This window comes from Thamnophis sirtalis, unplaced genomic scaffold (genome assembly GCF_051295495.1).
Source record: "Thamnophis sirtalis isolate CommonGarterSnake01/CBP01778 unplaced genomic scaffold, rThaSir2_p1.2 scaffold_14, whole genome shotgun sequence".
NCBI classification, from domain to species: Eukaryota; Metazoa; Chordata; class Lepidosauria; order Squamata; family Natricidae; genus Thamnophis; species Thamnophis sirtalis.
This window is the reverse complement of record NW_028261394.1, coordinates 30,808,538-30,821,549: the sequence shown is the minus strand read 5'-3', so window position 1 is coordinate 30,821,549 and position 13,012 is coordinate 30,808,538. Positions and strand designations below refer to the sequence as shown.

Here is a 13,012-nt window from a genome sequence, read left to right as displayed (position 1 = left end):
CTCTCTCTTAACTTTGTGAGATTTTGTAAATAATTACCAGTGAAGGTTTGTGTATTCTTACCATATAATTAAAGCACCACTAAAAATGACAACTTGATTTTAAATATTTCAGTTAACTGATGCAAATGGGAGAAATAAGCCTATATACTTATTTATAAAATTGTAATGATGACATGTAATTTTCAGAAAAGGTTAGATTAACAAAGCAGTTAAATTTAACTGCTAGTCAGGATGACAGCATTCTATGCTGGAATCAGCCTCTTATAAAATAATATCCCCAGGAGAGCAATAAGCAAAGGAAGAGGAAGAATCTTTTCATCTTTTACTAATCTTTCCTTCCATTCTGATCTGTTGAACATAAAGTTTACTTTTCATACTAGTTTGGAAGATGAGTAGCTTGTATTCTATTTGACATTAAGGAAACGACAGGGGCCCTTTTCCATGGCCAACATCAATATACAGGCTTACATGTTTGTTAAAAAAGTATTTGGGTTATTCTAATAGGCTTATTTATACACCAGTGCAGATGTTATCAATGCTCAGTCAGTATTGTCTAATTAAAAATGAAATGTTAATCTGGTGTATATAATCCAGTTATTTTAATTGCTTGTTTTGGAGAAGTTGCTGTGAAGACAGAATGCACTCTATAAAAACATTGACATAAATGTTTGATTATACTAAATTGAATTTTAAACTGAAATGTTTAGTGAATCATGTATATTTTTTAATAATTTGGCTTTATATGTACTTAAATGTCCATGACAAAAGAAATATATATCAACCAGATAGTGCAGAACACTGTTAACAAATGTCAGGGTTCTTTCTGACAATGCAGGTAGCCATTTTGAGAGGTTTTTGATTCTCATACTTTGTAAAAAATAAACTATTTATAAAATTTAACTGTATTGCTGTTACTGTATTTCAAGTTTATCATGCTGCTTGATAATAAGTGTGGCTTATTAGCCCCTTATCAGTTTTATATGTACTTTGCCTTAACCATAATTTAATGTGTAGTTGCAGACATTTACACCAAATCAAATTGTTCCATGATTTAATTATATTATGCAAACCCTTTCTTACGCTTAGATTATTTGAATTTAATTGAAGCCTAGTGTAATGTTTAACCAATTATGCACCATCTGAAAAATTAGTCAAATGCATTATAAACTACTGGGTTTTTTATTATTCTCTATAAATGGGAATAATCAAGCTTGGCTTGAAATGTTAGTGTTTATACTTTGTGAATGTTAAATTTATGATTCTATATACAAAATATGTTAGATAAAACTGGTTGCAGTTGCATTCCAGTTGACTTTGTAGTCGCCTTAACTACTCCAAATAAGGGGACTGCGGGATCATAAAAAGGCAGATTTATAGTTATATCGGCTTATCCTATTACCCCTTTTGCTCTAGAATTAATAGGATTGTCAATTCCCAAGGGATTCTTTCTGTGTTTGGAATCTGGAATTTATAAAGGCATAGAATCATGGAACATCTAAGAGGGATAGGTAAAATAATTGTCCTTAGAAAGACAAAATGTGTGCTTAATTTTGCAGAAAAGGGTTGCTAATTTTTTTAAAAGCAGGCAGGTAAGCCTGCATTTTATATACAGAATTAACTTTCTTAAACTACATTTTGAAATAATTTGGTATTTCTATTGTTTCTGGTTGAGATGGAAACTAATCAAGAGAAGCAACCTAGGATGAGCCACAGTGGCGTAGTGGTTAGAGTGCAGTACTGCAGGATACTTCTGCTGGCTGCCTGCAGTTTGGCAATTTGATTCTGACTGACTCAAGGTTGACTCAACCTTCTATCCTTCCGAGGTGGGTAAAATGAGGAATCTTAATTATTAGGGCCAACCACTTAGAGAGGACTGTAAAAGCACTGTGAAGTGGTATATAAGTCTAAGTGGTATTGCTACGGTTGGTAGCCTGGATCAGGCTACCTTATGTTGACCAGAAACCTGCCAGCCAGAAGACAAAACCTTTGAGTAATGTGAGTCATTCCATGCCAATTTAAACAGTAACAGAGTTGGAAGGGACCTTTGAGGTCATCTAGTCCAACCCCCTGCTCACCTGTACTAGGGGGATTCGAACCACCGACCTTTTTGATCGACAAGCTCAGGGTCTCAGCCACTGAGCCACCTAGTCAGATATAGTTTTGGAGGAGCCTTACAAATTATATTAGATATGAACATCAAGTTCACAGTGGGCATTCAGAAAACCTGCAAAATCAAACACCCACCCCCCAAACAAGAACCAGAAAAGCCGGCCAAAGGCGCTACGCACACCGGCGGCCGCATTAAACCTGCGGTTCATTCATTGTATGAGAAATTGAGGAATTGCAGCCTGAGAGCCAATATGTCCCACGTGACCTCAAGCCAGGGGCGGGGCGGGATGGAAGGACGGGCGGGATCTCCGTCGCCACGGCTCTTTTTCCCACGCGTCCCTCATGAATATGTAAAATTGGCGTCTCAATATTCATGAGTCTCCCTCCCTCCACCGGAAGTGGGCGGCCGGTCGGTCGCGAGGAAGATGGCGGCGGCCGCTCCTCCTCAGCCGCAGCGCCCGCCTCAGCGCGGCGGGGAACCCGGCTTGGGCCCGGGCCTGGGACTCGGCCGTCCCCGCCGCCCGGCCACCCGCGACGTCGTCCAAAGGCCGTCTAGCCCTCGGGAGCTGGTGACACCCTCGGTGACGGAGCTGTCACGGGCCGTCCGCAGCAACATCTTGTGCACGGTGGCCGGCTGCGGCAAGGTGCTGCCCAACCCGCCGGCGCTGAGTATGCACCTCAGCAAGGCCCACCGCCTGCAGCAGGTAAGCCCCACCCCCGCCAGGCACCTCTCTTCCCCCCCAACGCACACACCCCAGCCGTGGTCCCCCCCGCGCCAGGTCTCTCTCTCCCCCCCCTTTCCCAGCTTCTGGTCAGTCTCCTTTGGGAGGGTCTTTCCAGGCTTCCCCTCCCCCCTCCGCACCCACCACCCATCCCCTTTGCAGCTTCTGGTCAGACTCTTTTGGGAGGATCTTTGCCAGGTTCCCCTCCCCTCACATCCACCACCCATTCCCTTTCCAGCTTCTATTCATTCCCTTTTGGGAGTGCCAGGTTCCCTTCCCTTCCCCCTTTTCCAGCTTCTGGTCAGTCTTTTGGGAGGGTCTTTGCCAGGCTTCCCTCCCACCACCATCTCCCTCCCTTCGGAGTGAAAGTGGCTTAAAACTTTTTTTCCCCTTCCCACCTTTAACAATGAGGGAGGACCCTCCCCCCCCCCGACTCTTTGTTTCTTATGGATTTGTTTATTTGGGCTGGTTTATCTGTTTAGCATATGGCCTTTTATGTATGGGTTCTTATGTGTTAGTGTTCCTTGTATTTAAGGACGAAAATGGATGTACCCTCTTGCCACCTCTTAGGATGATGGTGGTGGTTTGAGGGGATTTTAAATGCTGGTAGTCCTTGGCTTACGATCCGTGTTTGAGTTCCAAACCTGTTGCTAAGCGATGCAGTTGTCCAACTGAGCTTTGCCCCATCTTACGGCCACGGTTGTTAAGTGAATCACTGCAGTTGTTTGTTAACAGGGTGGTTAAGTGAATCTGGCTTCCACTGTCCGAACCTGCTGCCAGTTCCGCTGGCCGCAGCAGGCCACAACACTGTCATCCTCCAGTGGCCTCTTAGAGAGCACCTTGACACCTGCGGTCGATCACTATCAAATCTCTCTCAATCAGCTAAAGAATGCCACTGGGACAATAATTGATTGTAACATCAGACATGTTGGGTTTTTTTTCTTGGTTTGTAATGACTTCATCCTGCTTCAGAGTATTAATAGAATCAAAAATGTGCAACAGTTGAAAAAATATTAAAGCCTTTGTTGACTTGGGAATTATGCTTCTGACACTGCCTCCAGGGCTTTTTCTCGCTAAGGTATTTATTTTGGACCGTCGCATTAATTCTTCTTACGGTTGGCTTTTTGATTTTGTTTGAAACATTTTAGGCTTCCCTTAACAAAACTACTGTGTTGGGCATAGATCAAAAGGACGGTGTGCTGTCTTGAATGTTCATAGCATTCGCGGTAATGTGATGTGTTTCCAAACAGCAGCATAAGAATTAAATTTGTTAAGGCATCCTCAGAAGATTTGGCAGATAGGATTTTTTTTTATTTAGACCACAAGCCCCTCCTCTGCAGAGATTTGTCTTTCTCAAAATTTGGATTTTAGCATGCTCTTCTGATCTAGGCTTCCCCAAAAAGCACAAAGCAGATTCCTGGTCCAGACAAAACCCATTTTATTAAACAAATATGAATTGCTCTCATTCACATTCAGCAAAGGCCTGGTAAATAGTCTTTCAAAGGTGGATTTATGACCACAGATCTTTTCAAGCTTGGAAAGCTGCCATGTAAATATTTTACAAATGAGGTGCTGTGCAAGGAAAGACTTGGCACAGAGTCTCTGAGATTCATGGACAGATCTTCACACTCCTGAAATGAACAAACATATTGATTCCTGCAAAAGCCCCCTCCCCTTTCACTCCTCTTTTATTTCCTATGGGAGGGGCCATTCACCGTTCACCTGTGGCTTTATTCCCAAGCAGACCCTGATTTCTTAGCTGTTCTTTTTATCTGGCACCTCTGTGTATGTGCACACTGGGAACAGGCTCCAGCTGTTCCTCTGCCTCATTGCTGCCTAGCTCCGAAAGCAGCTGAGAACTGCCAGACAGCCTTGGTTCCCTCTCTGCCTCCGACGCAGAGCCCTTGTCCGAGCCTTCCCAGCCTTCAGGACTGGCCCATGTTCCTCCCCAACCTCCTCACTGTCCGAATCAGCTGTCACTCCACTGGCCGCTGGCAGGTCACAGCACATGCTGTCAATAATTCCTCTTTCATAAGTGTGAAAAACAGTCATAAGTGATTTTTTTCAGTGCCAATGTAACTGAAGGGTCAGTAAATAAGATGTTGTAATTCGAGGATTACATGTAACCCAAAAATCTAGCTTGCTTTCCAGCTGTTTCTTAATTTTAATATGTGTTTCTTTTTAATAATGGGTGCCACTTCAGGATGGAAAAATATATCCTGCAATGAGGAAAGATTTGAAAATGCCACAGAAATACTACTGCTGTCCTATTGAAGGTTGTCCCAGGGGACCTGAAAGGCCATTTTCACAGTTTTCTCTTGTAAGGCAGGTATGGAACATAACTACATTATTAATGGCAATTACAGTGGGTGGAATGTCATCTCAAAGAGTTATGCATTTTTTTCTGAATTACAGTTTTATGTGAAAACATTCATATGTATAACAAATCTGCGTGCCAATGTAAATTAAGTCCTTACTGTGGGAGTAACATGTGAAATAAGAGAGAATTTGATTCAAGTAAATGAACAAGCAGCAGAGGCATGAATAATCCAAAAAGTTAATTTTCTCACCTCTTTTGAAATCTAAACGTGAAAGGTGGCAGTGAGGAAACTTTGTGTTAAGTAAATTACATTTTTTTTCTTTGGTTATCCTGATCCTAAATGCAAGTAGAGTTTAGTTCTTCTATTCTACTAATTTTGACATTTAAGTAAAACTGTGCTGCATCATTCAAAATGAACAGTGAATTACAATTAATTATCTATAGTAAACAAGTATGCCTGCTAGGAAATAGGCTTAATCAAAGTTGCAGGATTGGTTAGATTTACTTTTAATCCCCAAAATCTCCAAGTAGACTCTAGAAAGATTTCAGTCTAAAATGGGAATCTAATAGTACTTTGGGAATGCTAAAAGATGGTGTAACTGATAATCTCATTGATTCTAAGTTGCTTCTCCGCATCCCTACAATTTCCTTAACATTTGGTTGTTTCAGCACTTCATGAAAATGCATGCTGAAAAGAAGCATAAATGCGATAAATGCACCAATTCATATGGCACTATATGGGATTTGAAGCGCCATATTGTGGACTGTGGCAAGACTTTCCAGTGTACCTGTGGGTGTCCCTATGCCAGCAGGACGGCATTGTTATCTCATATTTATCGGACACAACATGAGATCCCAGTTGAACACAGGTATGGCAGCATTTTCCAAATATATCTTGCACATGCACATATTAATTTGGAGGGGTTTAGAAGTTGGGGGAGAGTTTTGGTGTTGGTAACTGCCAGTGATGGCTCCACTTCTCTGCTCTTGGTTTTATTATGCTCATAACTCTGTATTTTTCTTGGTTTTACATCCATGCATCCTGTATCAGATAGGCTGCCACTAACAAAATCTTTACATTCTCTAATGCTGCACAATGCTGTGTGTTGCTCTCCTGTTTCCTAGGAGTGCAAATGCGACCAGCGCTTATTTCACCCAAATAGTTAGCACCGTGGGCTTTTGAATGTTGCATGAATTAGAACATGGGGTTGAAGAGCACAGCACCAACATTGTACTGCATTAATGTTATTGCAGTTCATTTCATAAGTGACGAGTACGTAATGTGGTAAGGCGCCCAGAGTCGTCGCATATGAGATGGGTGGTAAAAAACATCATAATAAAATGATGAAAGAGAGAAATAAAATTGAATGGATAAAATGTCATCAGTCAGGTCAGCTTCAGTGTTGACAGTTGTGCTTATTCATTCAATTATCTAGTCACATTTTTGAGTAGGAGGGAATGTATTCTTTCTGTTTAATCTCAACTCCTTACCATTTCATTTTAGGGATAATAAGAGTCATGGGATGGGAATGATTTTTATAATGGAAATCTTCTCCTGCTTCTGTTCTTTGTCAGTGGGCCTCTAACCTCTGGCAGTGATTGTAATGATATGTGGAAAGGACTTCAGGAGACAGCTGGGAAGACAGATAAAATGAAGTTTAGCTATAAAAGGAATGTGGCTGTGGCAAATGTCTCAGAAATGGCTCCTCCCAGTTTCTTGAACTGTGAAAGTGATGGGGGAGAAATGCACACGCAGTTCTCAACTCACAACCATTCATTTAGTGATTGAAGTGACAGAAGCACTGAAAAATGTGATTGATGACTGTTTTTCATATTTATGCCTGTTGTAACATCCCCGTGGTCAGATGACCAAAATTCGGCCGCTTGGCAACTGACTCATATTTTATAATGGTTGCAGTGTCCTGGCAACATGATCCCCTTCGGCCATCCTCTGACAAGCAAAGTCAGTGAGATTCACTTAACAACCATGTTACTAACTTAAGAACTACAAGCATAACTACTGTGACAAGAAAGGTCATAAAATGCGGCAAAACTCACTTAACAACTTTCTCACTTCACAAGGGAGATTTTTGTTCAATTGAGGTCATCAGTCGAGAACTACCGGTACTTTCAGACTTGATGTCAACCTTGTGGGGTAATCTAGGCAGGGAACATGCCCAGATGAGTCTCTTACACTTCATTGTAAGGTTACTTTAACAGAACTTTGCCTGTCTGAAAGTTCATTTCTCTCCTGTCATCAACCAAGAAACTAAGGAGGATCCTTTCTGAGATGTGTACCACACCCACATTTCTGCTGAGGGCTAAGATGCCTTTGACCTGACTATTCCCCTGACTTCTTTTTTAATATAATTTTTTTTAAAAAAAAATTTAACTCAAGCATCATCTTCCATTAAACAGTGTGTCATCTGGGCACATATATTTTGTGCAAATATTTTATACAATAGCAATTACAAATTACAGCCATATTTATTATTTTATCTATTCTTAACTTAATACTAATATATACCATACCTAATACTATAACGATCCCCTTCTTAACTTATTTAACTTTGTTAAAATATTTTCTCTAATTTACTCTTCTGCTTTTTTCCACTTTTCATATTTCTCTAACCATTGATAAAATAATTCCCATATATTGTAATAATTAGATTGTTCTGTCTCTTTAATTTCAAATGTTAACCTATTCATATTCTGAGATATATGCCGTGTTTCTTCGAAAATAAGACAGGGTCTTATTTTATTTTGACACACACACCCCACAAATAATCACTTGGCCTTATTTTTGGGGAGGGCTCATTATTTTTGAGGTGCAGGAGGTGGCGAGCGTGGTCACCTCATGGCTGCTGCTGTGTTGCAATATTTTCAGGGAGGGCGTATTTTAGTACATGCGCTCAAAAGCCCGATTGGGCTTATTATCTGGGACGGTCTTATTTTCAGGGAAACACGGTATATATATATTTGATAATTCATGTAATAACTGCAGCTAGGATTGTATTTGCACAAAATTGGAAGAATGAAGGTATCCCTGTGGATGAGAATGTGATTAGGAAGATATTAGAATGTGTAGACTATTCCCCTGATTGTGGCTCTTCTCCCTGTATCCAAAGGTCATTCTCGCATACTATTAAAGTGATGGGCTATGTGCTTCCATTTTCCTGAAGTCCTTTTCTCGAATTGGGAGCAGTGGGGAGAACTGTGCTGCAGTACAACCACATTTCTAACGATTTATTAATGTTTACAGGGATCCGCCTAGCAAGAAAAGGAAAATTTCACTGTCTAACTGCACACTGGAAGAAAAAAGAACACACAGAAGGACGCCCACCAACATCCACAGCAGATGTGCCAGCACTGAGGATTTGGAGACCCCTGAGATCAAGTTGGTAGCCTCCTTGGATGATTCCAGCCAACCTTATTTTATTCAGCAAACTCAAGCACAGCCCAAAAACGCACCAAAGTTTCTCTTGCCTAAGCCGAAAGTGGGTTTAGTTAAGCTCCCTGTAATGCAGCTGACTCAATTGCCTATCTTGGTGCCAGCACCAAACTCCTCTATGAAGCCCGTTGTGGTGACTGTGGACGAGAAAGGTTCTGTCATGAGTACTGTTCACTTAATGCCTATGCCGGTCGGAATTATGATACCCGCAATGGAGACTGAAGCCCTTGCATTGAAAACCCCCTCAGCCCTTTCCAGAACCAAAGCTGCTGATGGTACTAAGCCGGTTAGTACAGGCATTCAGGTGAATTTAGGCAAAGCATCCCCCCATAATCCTGTCCAGGATCTTGAAGCTCTGTGCTATAAAAACGGGATCTGTTCCACAAATGTTCAAACTGACCTCTCTTACTTTTCCCAGAATTTTGTGCCTTCCGCAGCTTGGCCTCCCGATTCCTCGGTGTCCTCTTGTTCTCAGACAGACCTGACTTTCAGCTCCCAGGCATTGCTTCCGGTGAGCGTAGAGACGCAAACCCTGTTACCCAGCTCAAAGCTGACTTCCTCCATAGCTGCTCAGACAGATGTGCTCGCTCAAGCTTGCTTTCAACCCTGCGGAATTTCTCGGGAGACTCAGACCGGCAAATCCCCAAAAGGTATCGATGGGAACGTACACATGGACCAGACTGTCACCTGCGGCGGTCTTTTCAACGGTGTTAATTCCTCATTTCCCGATTCAAACCCCATGACTCATCCTGGTGTCCCCTTGATGGCAACCAATCTGGATCAGAATATGCTACCGCAAGGAAACTGCAAAACTTTGAGCCCAGACACCAAGTGTGAGCCAATGATGAGCTTTAACTCGTCCACCAACGGTATTCTTCCCCAGCAAATTATGACAGACAATCAGACGCAAACCATGGAGCTACTGAATGACCTGGAAACCATTTTTTCAAATAACTCCACAGCCCATTCGTTGGATAACCGCAGTCTTTTAACGGATACTCACCCCAACCCTGGCCTTCCCTTAAGCTCCGTCTCTACCCAGAACCCAGGAATAGATTTTGACATTGAGGAATTCTTTACGGCTTCCAATATCCAAACTCAAACCGAAGAGGCTGAATTGGGCAACTTGAACTCGGTGCCGACCTTGGAGTTCCTAGACATTGAAACCCAAACAGATTTATTTTCAGACCACACTACCCCATCCTATGCCTCTCGAGGCAGTTCTAATTTCTTAGGCTTAGAAATGTTTGATACGCAGACCCAGACAGACTTAAATTTCTTCCTGGACACTCCCTACCTGCCTCTGGGGAACATCTTGAAGCCTTCTGCTTTTCTGATGAGTGCGGACTCTTCCAATACAGAAACCCAAACGGAAATGAGATGTCCAGACAGCGAGATCTCCGATCACATGTCAGACGGAAAGGTCCAGCTGAGCAGTGCCGAAACGCAAACCATAGACAGCTGCCTTGATACCCTAGGCAGCTTATTTCTCACCAGCAACGAGACTCAGACCGTGATGGATGATTTCCTTTTAGCTGACTTGGCCTGGAATACCATGGACTCCCAGTTCAGTTCCGTAGAGACACAAACCTGTGCAGAATTGTGCTCTTTGCTTCAGGGCTCTGACAAAGCAAGCTGTTGAGTGTGCCATTCCCACACTGCAGCATTTTGAGGGTTAAGTTATAGGGGGAAAAGAAAATGGGGCTGAGGTTAGTTCTAACTGACTATATAAAGCCTTGGTTTACAGACCTTGTCAGATTGCAAAGTACCTTCACCGTTGTGTATTGTGACTAATTTAAACCCTGTTACATATGGTTACAGTTGTATGTTATATTTGGACACTTTATAAGGCATCTGCTGCTTACCTCTGCTATCCTGAATGTCCTATGTTCACAAACCCACAGTTCTCCTCCGGACATCGGTTTTAATCATGTCTGCCATCTGACCTTCATACTTCTGCTAAAGCTGCATTCTTTGAAAATTAACAATAGGACTTTCGAGTAAATATAATGCCCCAAGGTTTAACGCTGTAACTTTTCCTTTTTCTTGTTTTTCTGCTTAAACCGGTGTTGGTTGCCCCTGTTTATAAGAAGTTTATCTTTTAAGAAGTCTCCACCCTGTGAATTCAGTCTTCAGCATATTGATCTGTTACCGTTGACCAGTTCTGCTGCTGTGTTAGTTCCAATATTATTAAATGTAATTTTCTAAGAAAAGAAGCCACAAAGTCTATGAACCAGATTTTCTTTAACTTTTGCCTGGGTATTTTTCACTGTCAGGAAGTGAATAACATTGTCTTACAGGCCCTGGCCCAACAAGATGTCACACAGTTAATGTTTGGAGTAGATGCAGCTTGCTAGTAAGAAAACAATGAGTATCTTATAGCCAGATGTAAAAAAAAAACACTCCTGTATAATCTCAATTGATATCACAGTTTTGGAGCTGAACTCAATTGTTCCAAAACTTCTACCAAGTACAGAAAATAAGGAGAGGAACACATGCAGAAATGGAAAAGGAATCACCTAAAAGAGACACCGCAAAATTCCTTTTCAAAACGCATTTTGAATTTAACGAGTCTTCAAAGTTTCTGGTCTAAGCATAATCTTACTGGGTTGTCCAAGATTGTTTCTTGCTTGCCCTTATTTCTGCTGGACTCAATTATTTCCACTGTTTAGAAAACTGCACCCTATTTCTAGAGACAGATATGTCAGCTAATATTAAAATAGCTGCTTCCAGAACACTGATTTAAGACCATGGTTTAGAAAGCCAAGAACAGGTTTACAGTTCAACCAAGTCATTTGGTACATCTACAGATGCTGCAGGAGGACAGTCTTTATCAAAGGCCAGGTGACTTACAGTCATATTTACCAAAGATCTCAACATATTGCTGGAGTGCATTGGTGAGGGTGAGTACATTCTTTGATTTTTTTTGTGGAGCACTGGATTTTCTGAGCACCATTGTAGTTTTCCAGCAGCCGAAAGGGTGTGGTTTTATTGATTCTTGCTCTTCCAATAATTAGGGGAAATGAAAAGAACCCCTTAGTGTGTTTCCGTTGCGAGTCTGTGTAGAGTTTTGTTTAGGATCATGATTTTATTAAAGAAAAATATTTCATTTAAATTTCTTAAGGCCTTATTCTCTCTAAAGTTTCCGTAATTAGTAAGGTTGCTTATTCTCTTTGATAGTCCGCCTTGGAAGAGGGTTCTGGGCTCTTGAACTGCTTATCTAATTATTTAAGATAAAGAATAGCAGATTGGTAAAAAGCCCATGTTCTGTAATTTAGAACTCTGTGGCTCCAAAGGACATTTTTTGGGAAATGAAGGATTCAAATGAGGCATAGATTCTGTTAAAATGCATCAGTGACCGCGTCAGTCCGTAAACACTACATTTGTGTGTGTACACATGTATGCCATACAAGTTGCTTTTATCAAGGAGTAATTGCCGATATAAGGAAGTATCGGTACAGTTTTTTTATTTCACAAGGAAGAAGCATCTATGTTTTTACTGTAGATTTGGGAGAACATTCAGGATGTACAAGAACATTTCTAATCCTGCTAAAGCATCAAGCCGACACTTGTGTCTACAAGCTAGTGGAGTCCGCTTATAGAAGCATGTAGCTAGATATCAGAATGCAGCGCCCATGCTGCACATTTGATAGAAGTCCTCACAGCCTCCCTTGGATCTGCCTAATGTGTCTGTGTTTCAATATAGCCAAACATTTGTGCATTAATCTTAAGTGCATTAACAAAGGTTTTCCTCACCTAACTATCCTGTTATTTAAAAGTAGCAGCACCAATTCAGTGGAAGTCAAGTTATTGTATAAGCTCTTCCTTGATGGTGGATTTAAGGAACTATTTATAGAAATAAACTTTTTTTTTCCTGATACTGACCAAGTTATTGCTTTCTGTGCCCATGCGGATCTTTTCAAACTGCTGTGTCAATCAACCCATGTGCTTATCCTTAAAGTTGGGGGAAAGGGAAAGTTTCGTTCTTCTGTGTTCATTGTGCTAGACTTGAAATCTATGTCTATATAGCCTACAGCGGATGTTGACAACCCATGGTTCTGGAACCACACGTGGCTCTTTCAGCCTTCTGCAGCGGCTCCTGACACTCTTGCTGCCTCCATGGCCTTGCCTGCTAGTCTTGCAAAAGGAGAAAGGGGGGGGGGAGAAAAAGAGGAGAAAGAAGGGAAAAAAGAATGGAGGAGAGAAGGGAAAAAGGAGGGGGGAGAGAGACAGAGAAGGAGAAAGATAGGGTGTGTGAACAACATACCTGAGGCCAGGTATGGCAAGAGGTGGCTGGGAGGAGAGGGATGAGGCAGGGAGGTAGAGAAAATAATTTAACAACCAAGTTCTTTGCCCTAATGACTGGCTGGGTAGGCATGGCTGGAGGGGAATCATGTGACTGGGTGGGAG

General features: G+C 41.7%; 1 protein-coding gene across 1 annotated transcript; it reads left to right on the top strand.

Moving 5' to 3' along the window:
• Positions 1-2,509: 2,509 nt before the first annotated feature.
• On the top strand, positions 2,510-12,480 carry ATMIN (ATM interactor). The gene is made up of 4 exons (XM_014074412.2): positions 2,510-2,813; positions 5,035-5,160; positions 5,821-6,020; positions 8,414-12,480. Exons 1-4 carry the CDS (start codon positions 2,535-2,537, stop codon positions 10,242-10,244), a joined length of 2,436 nt encoding a protein of 811 aa, XP_013929887.2. The 5' UTR covers positions 2,510-2,534; the 3' UTR covers positions 10,245-12,480.
• The last annotated feature ends 532 nt before the right edge of the window (positions 12,481-13,012 follow it).

What these genes read in the sequence shown, in the direction of transcription:
- ATMIN (XM_014074412.2), top strand. Translation starts at nt 2,535, where the DNA reads ATGGCGGCGGCCGCTCCTCCTCAGCCGCAGCGCCCGCCTCAGCGCGGC. An exon ending in AGGCCCACCGCCTGCAGCAG is followed by an intron (nt 2,814 to 5,034) that starts GTAAGCCCCACC and finishes GTGCCACTTCAG; the next exon opens with GATGGAAAAATATATCCTGC. An exon ending in AGTTTTCTCTTGTAAGGCAG is followed by an intron (nt 5,161 to 5,820) that starts GTATGGAACATA and finishes TGGTTGTTTCAG; the next exon opens with CACTTCATGAAAATGCATGC.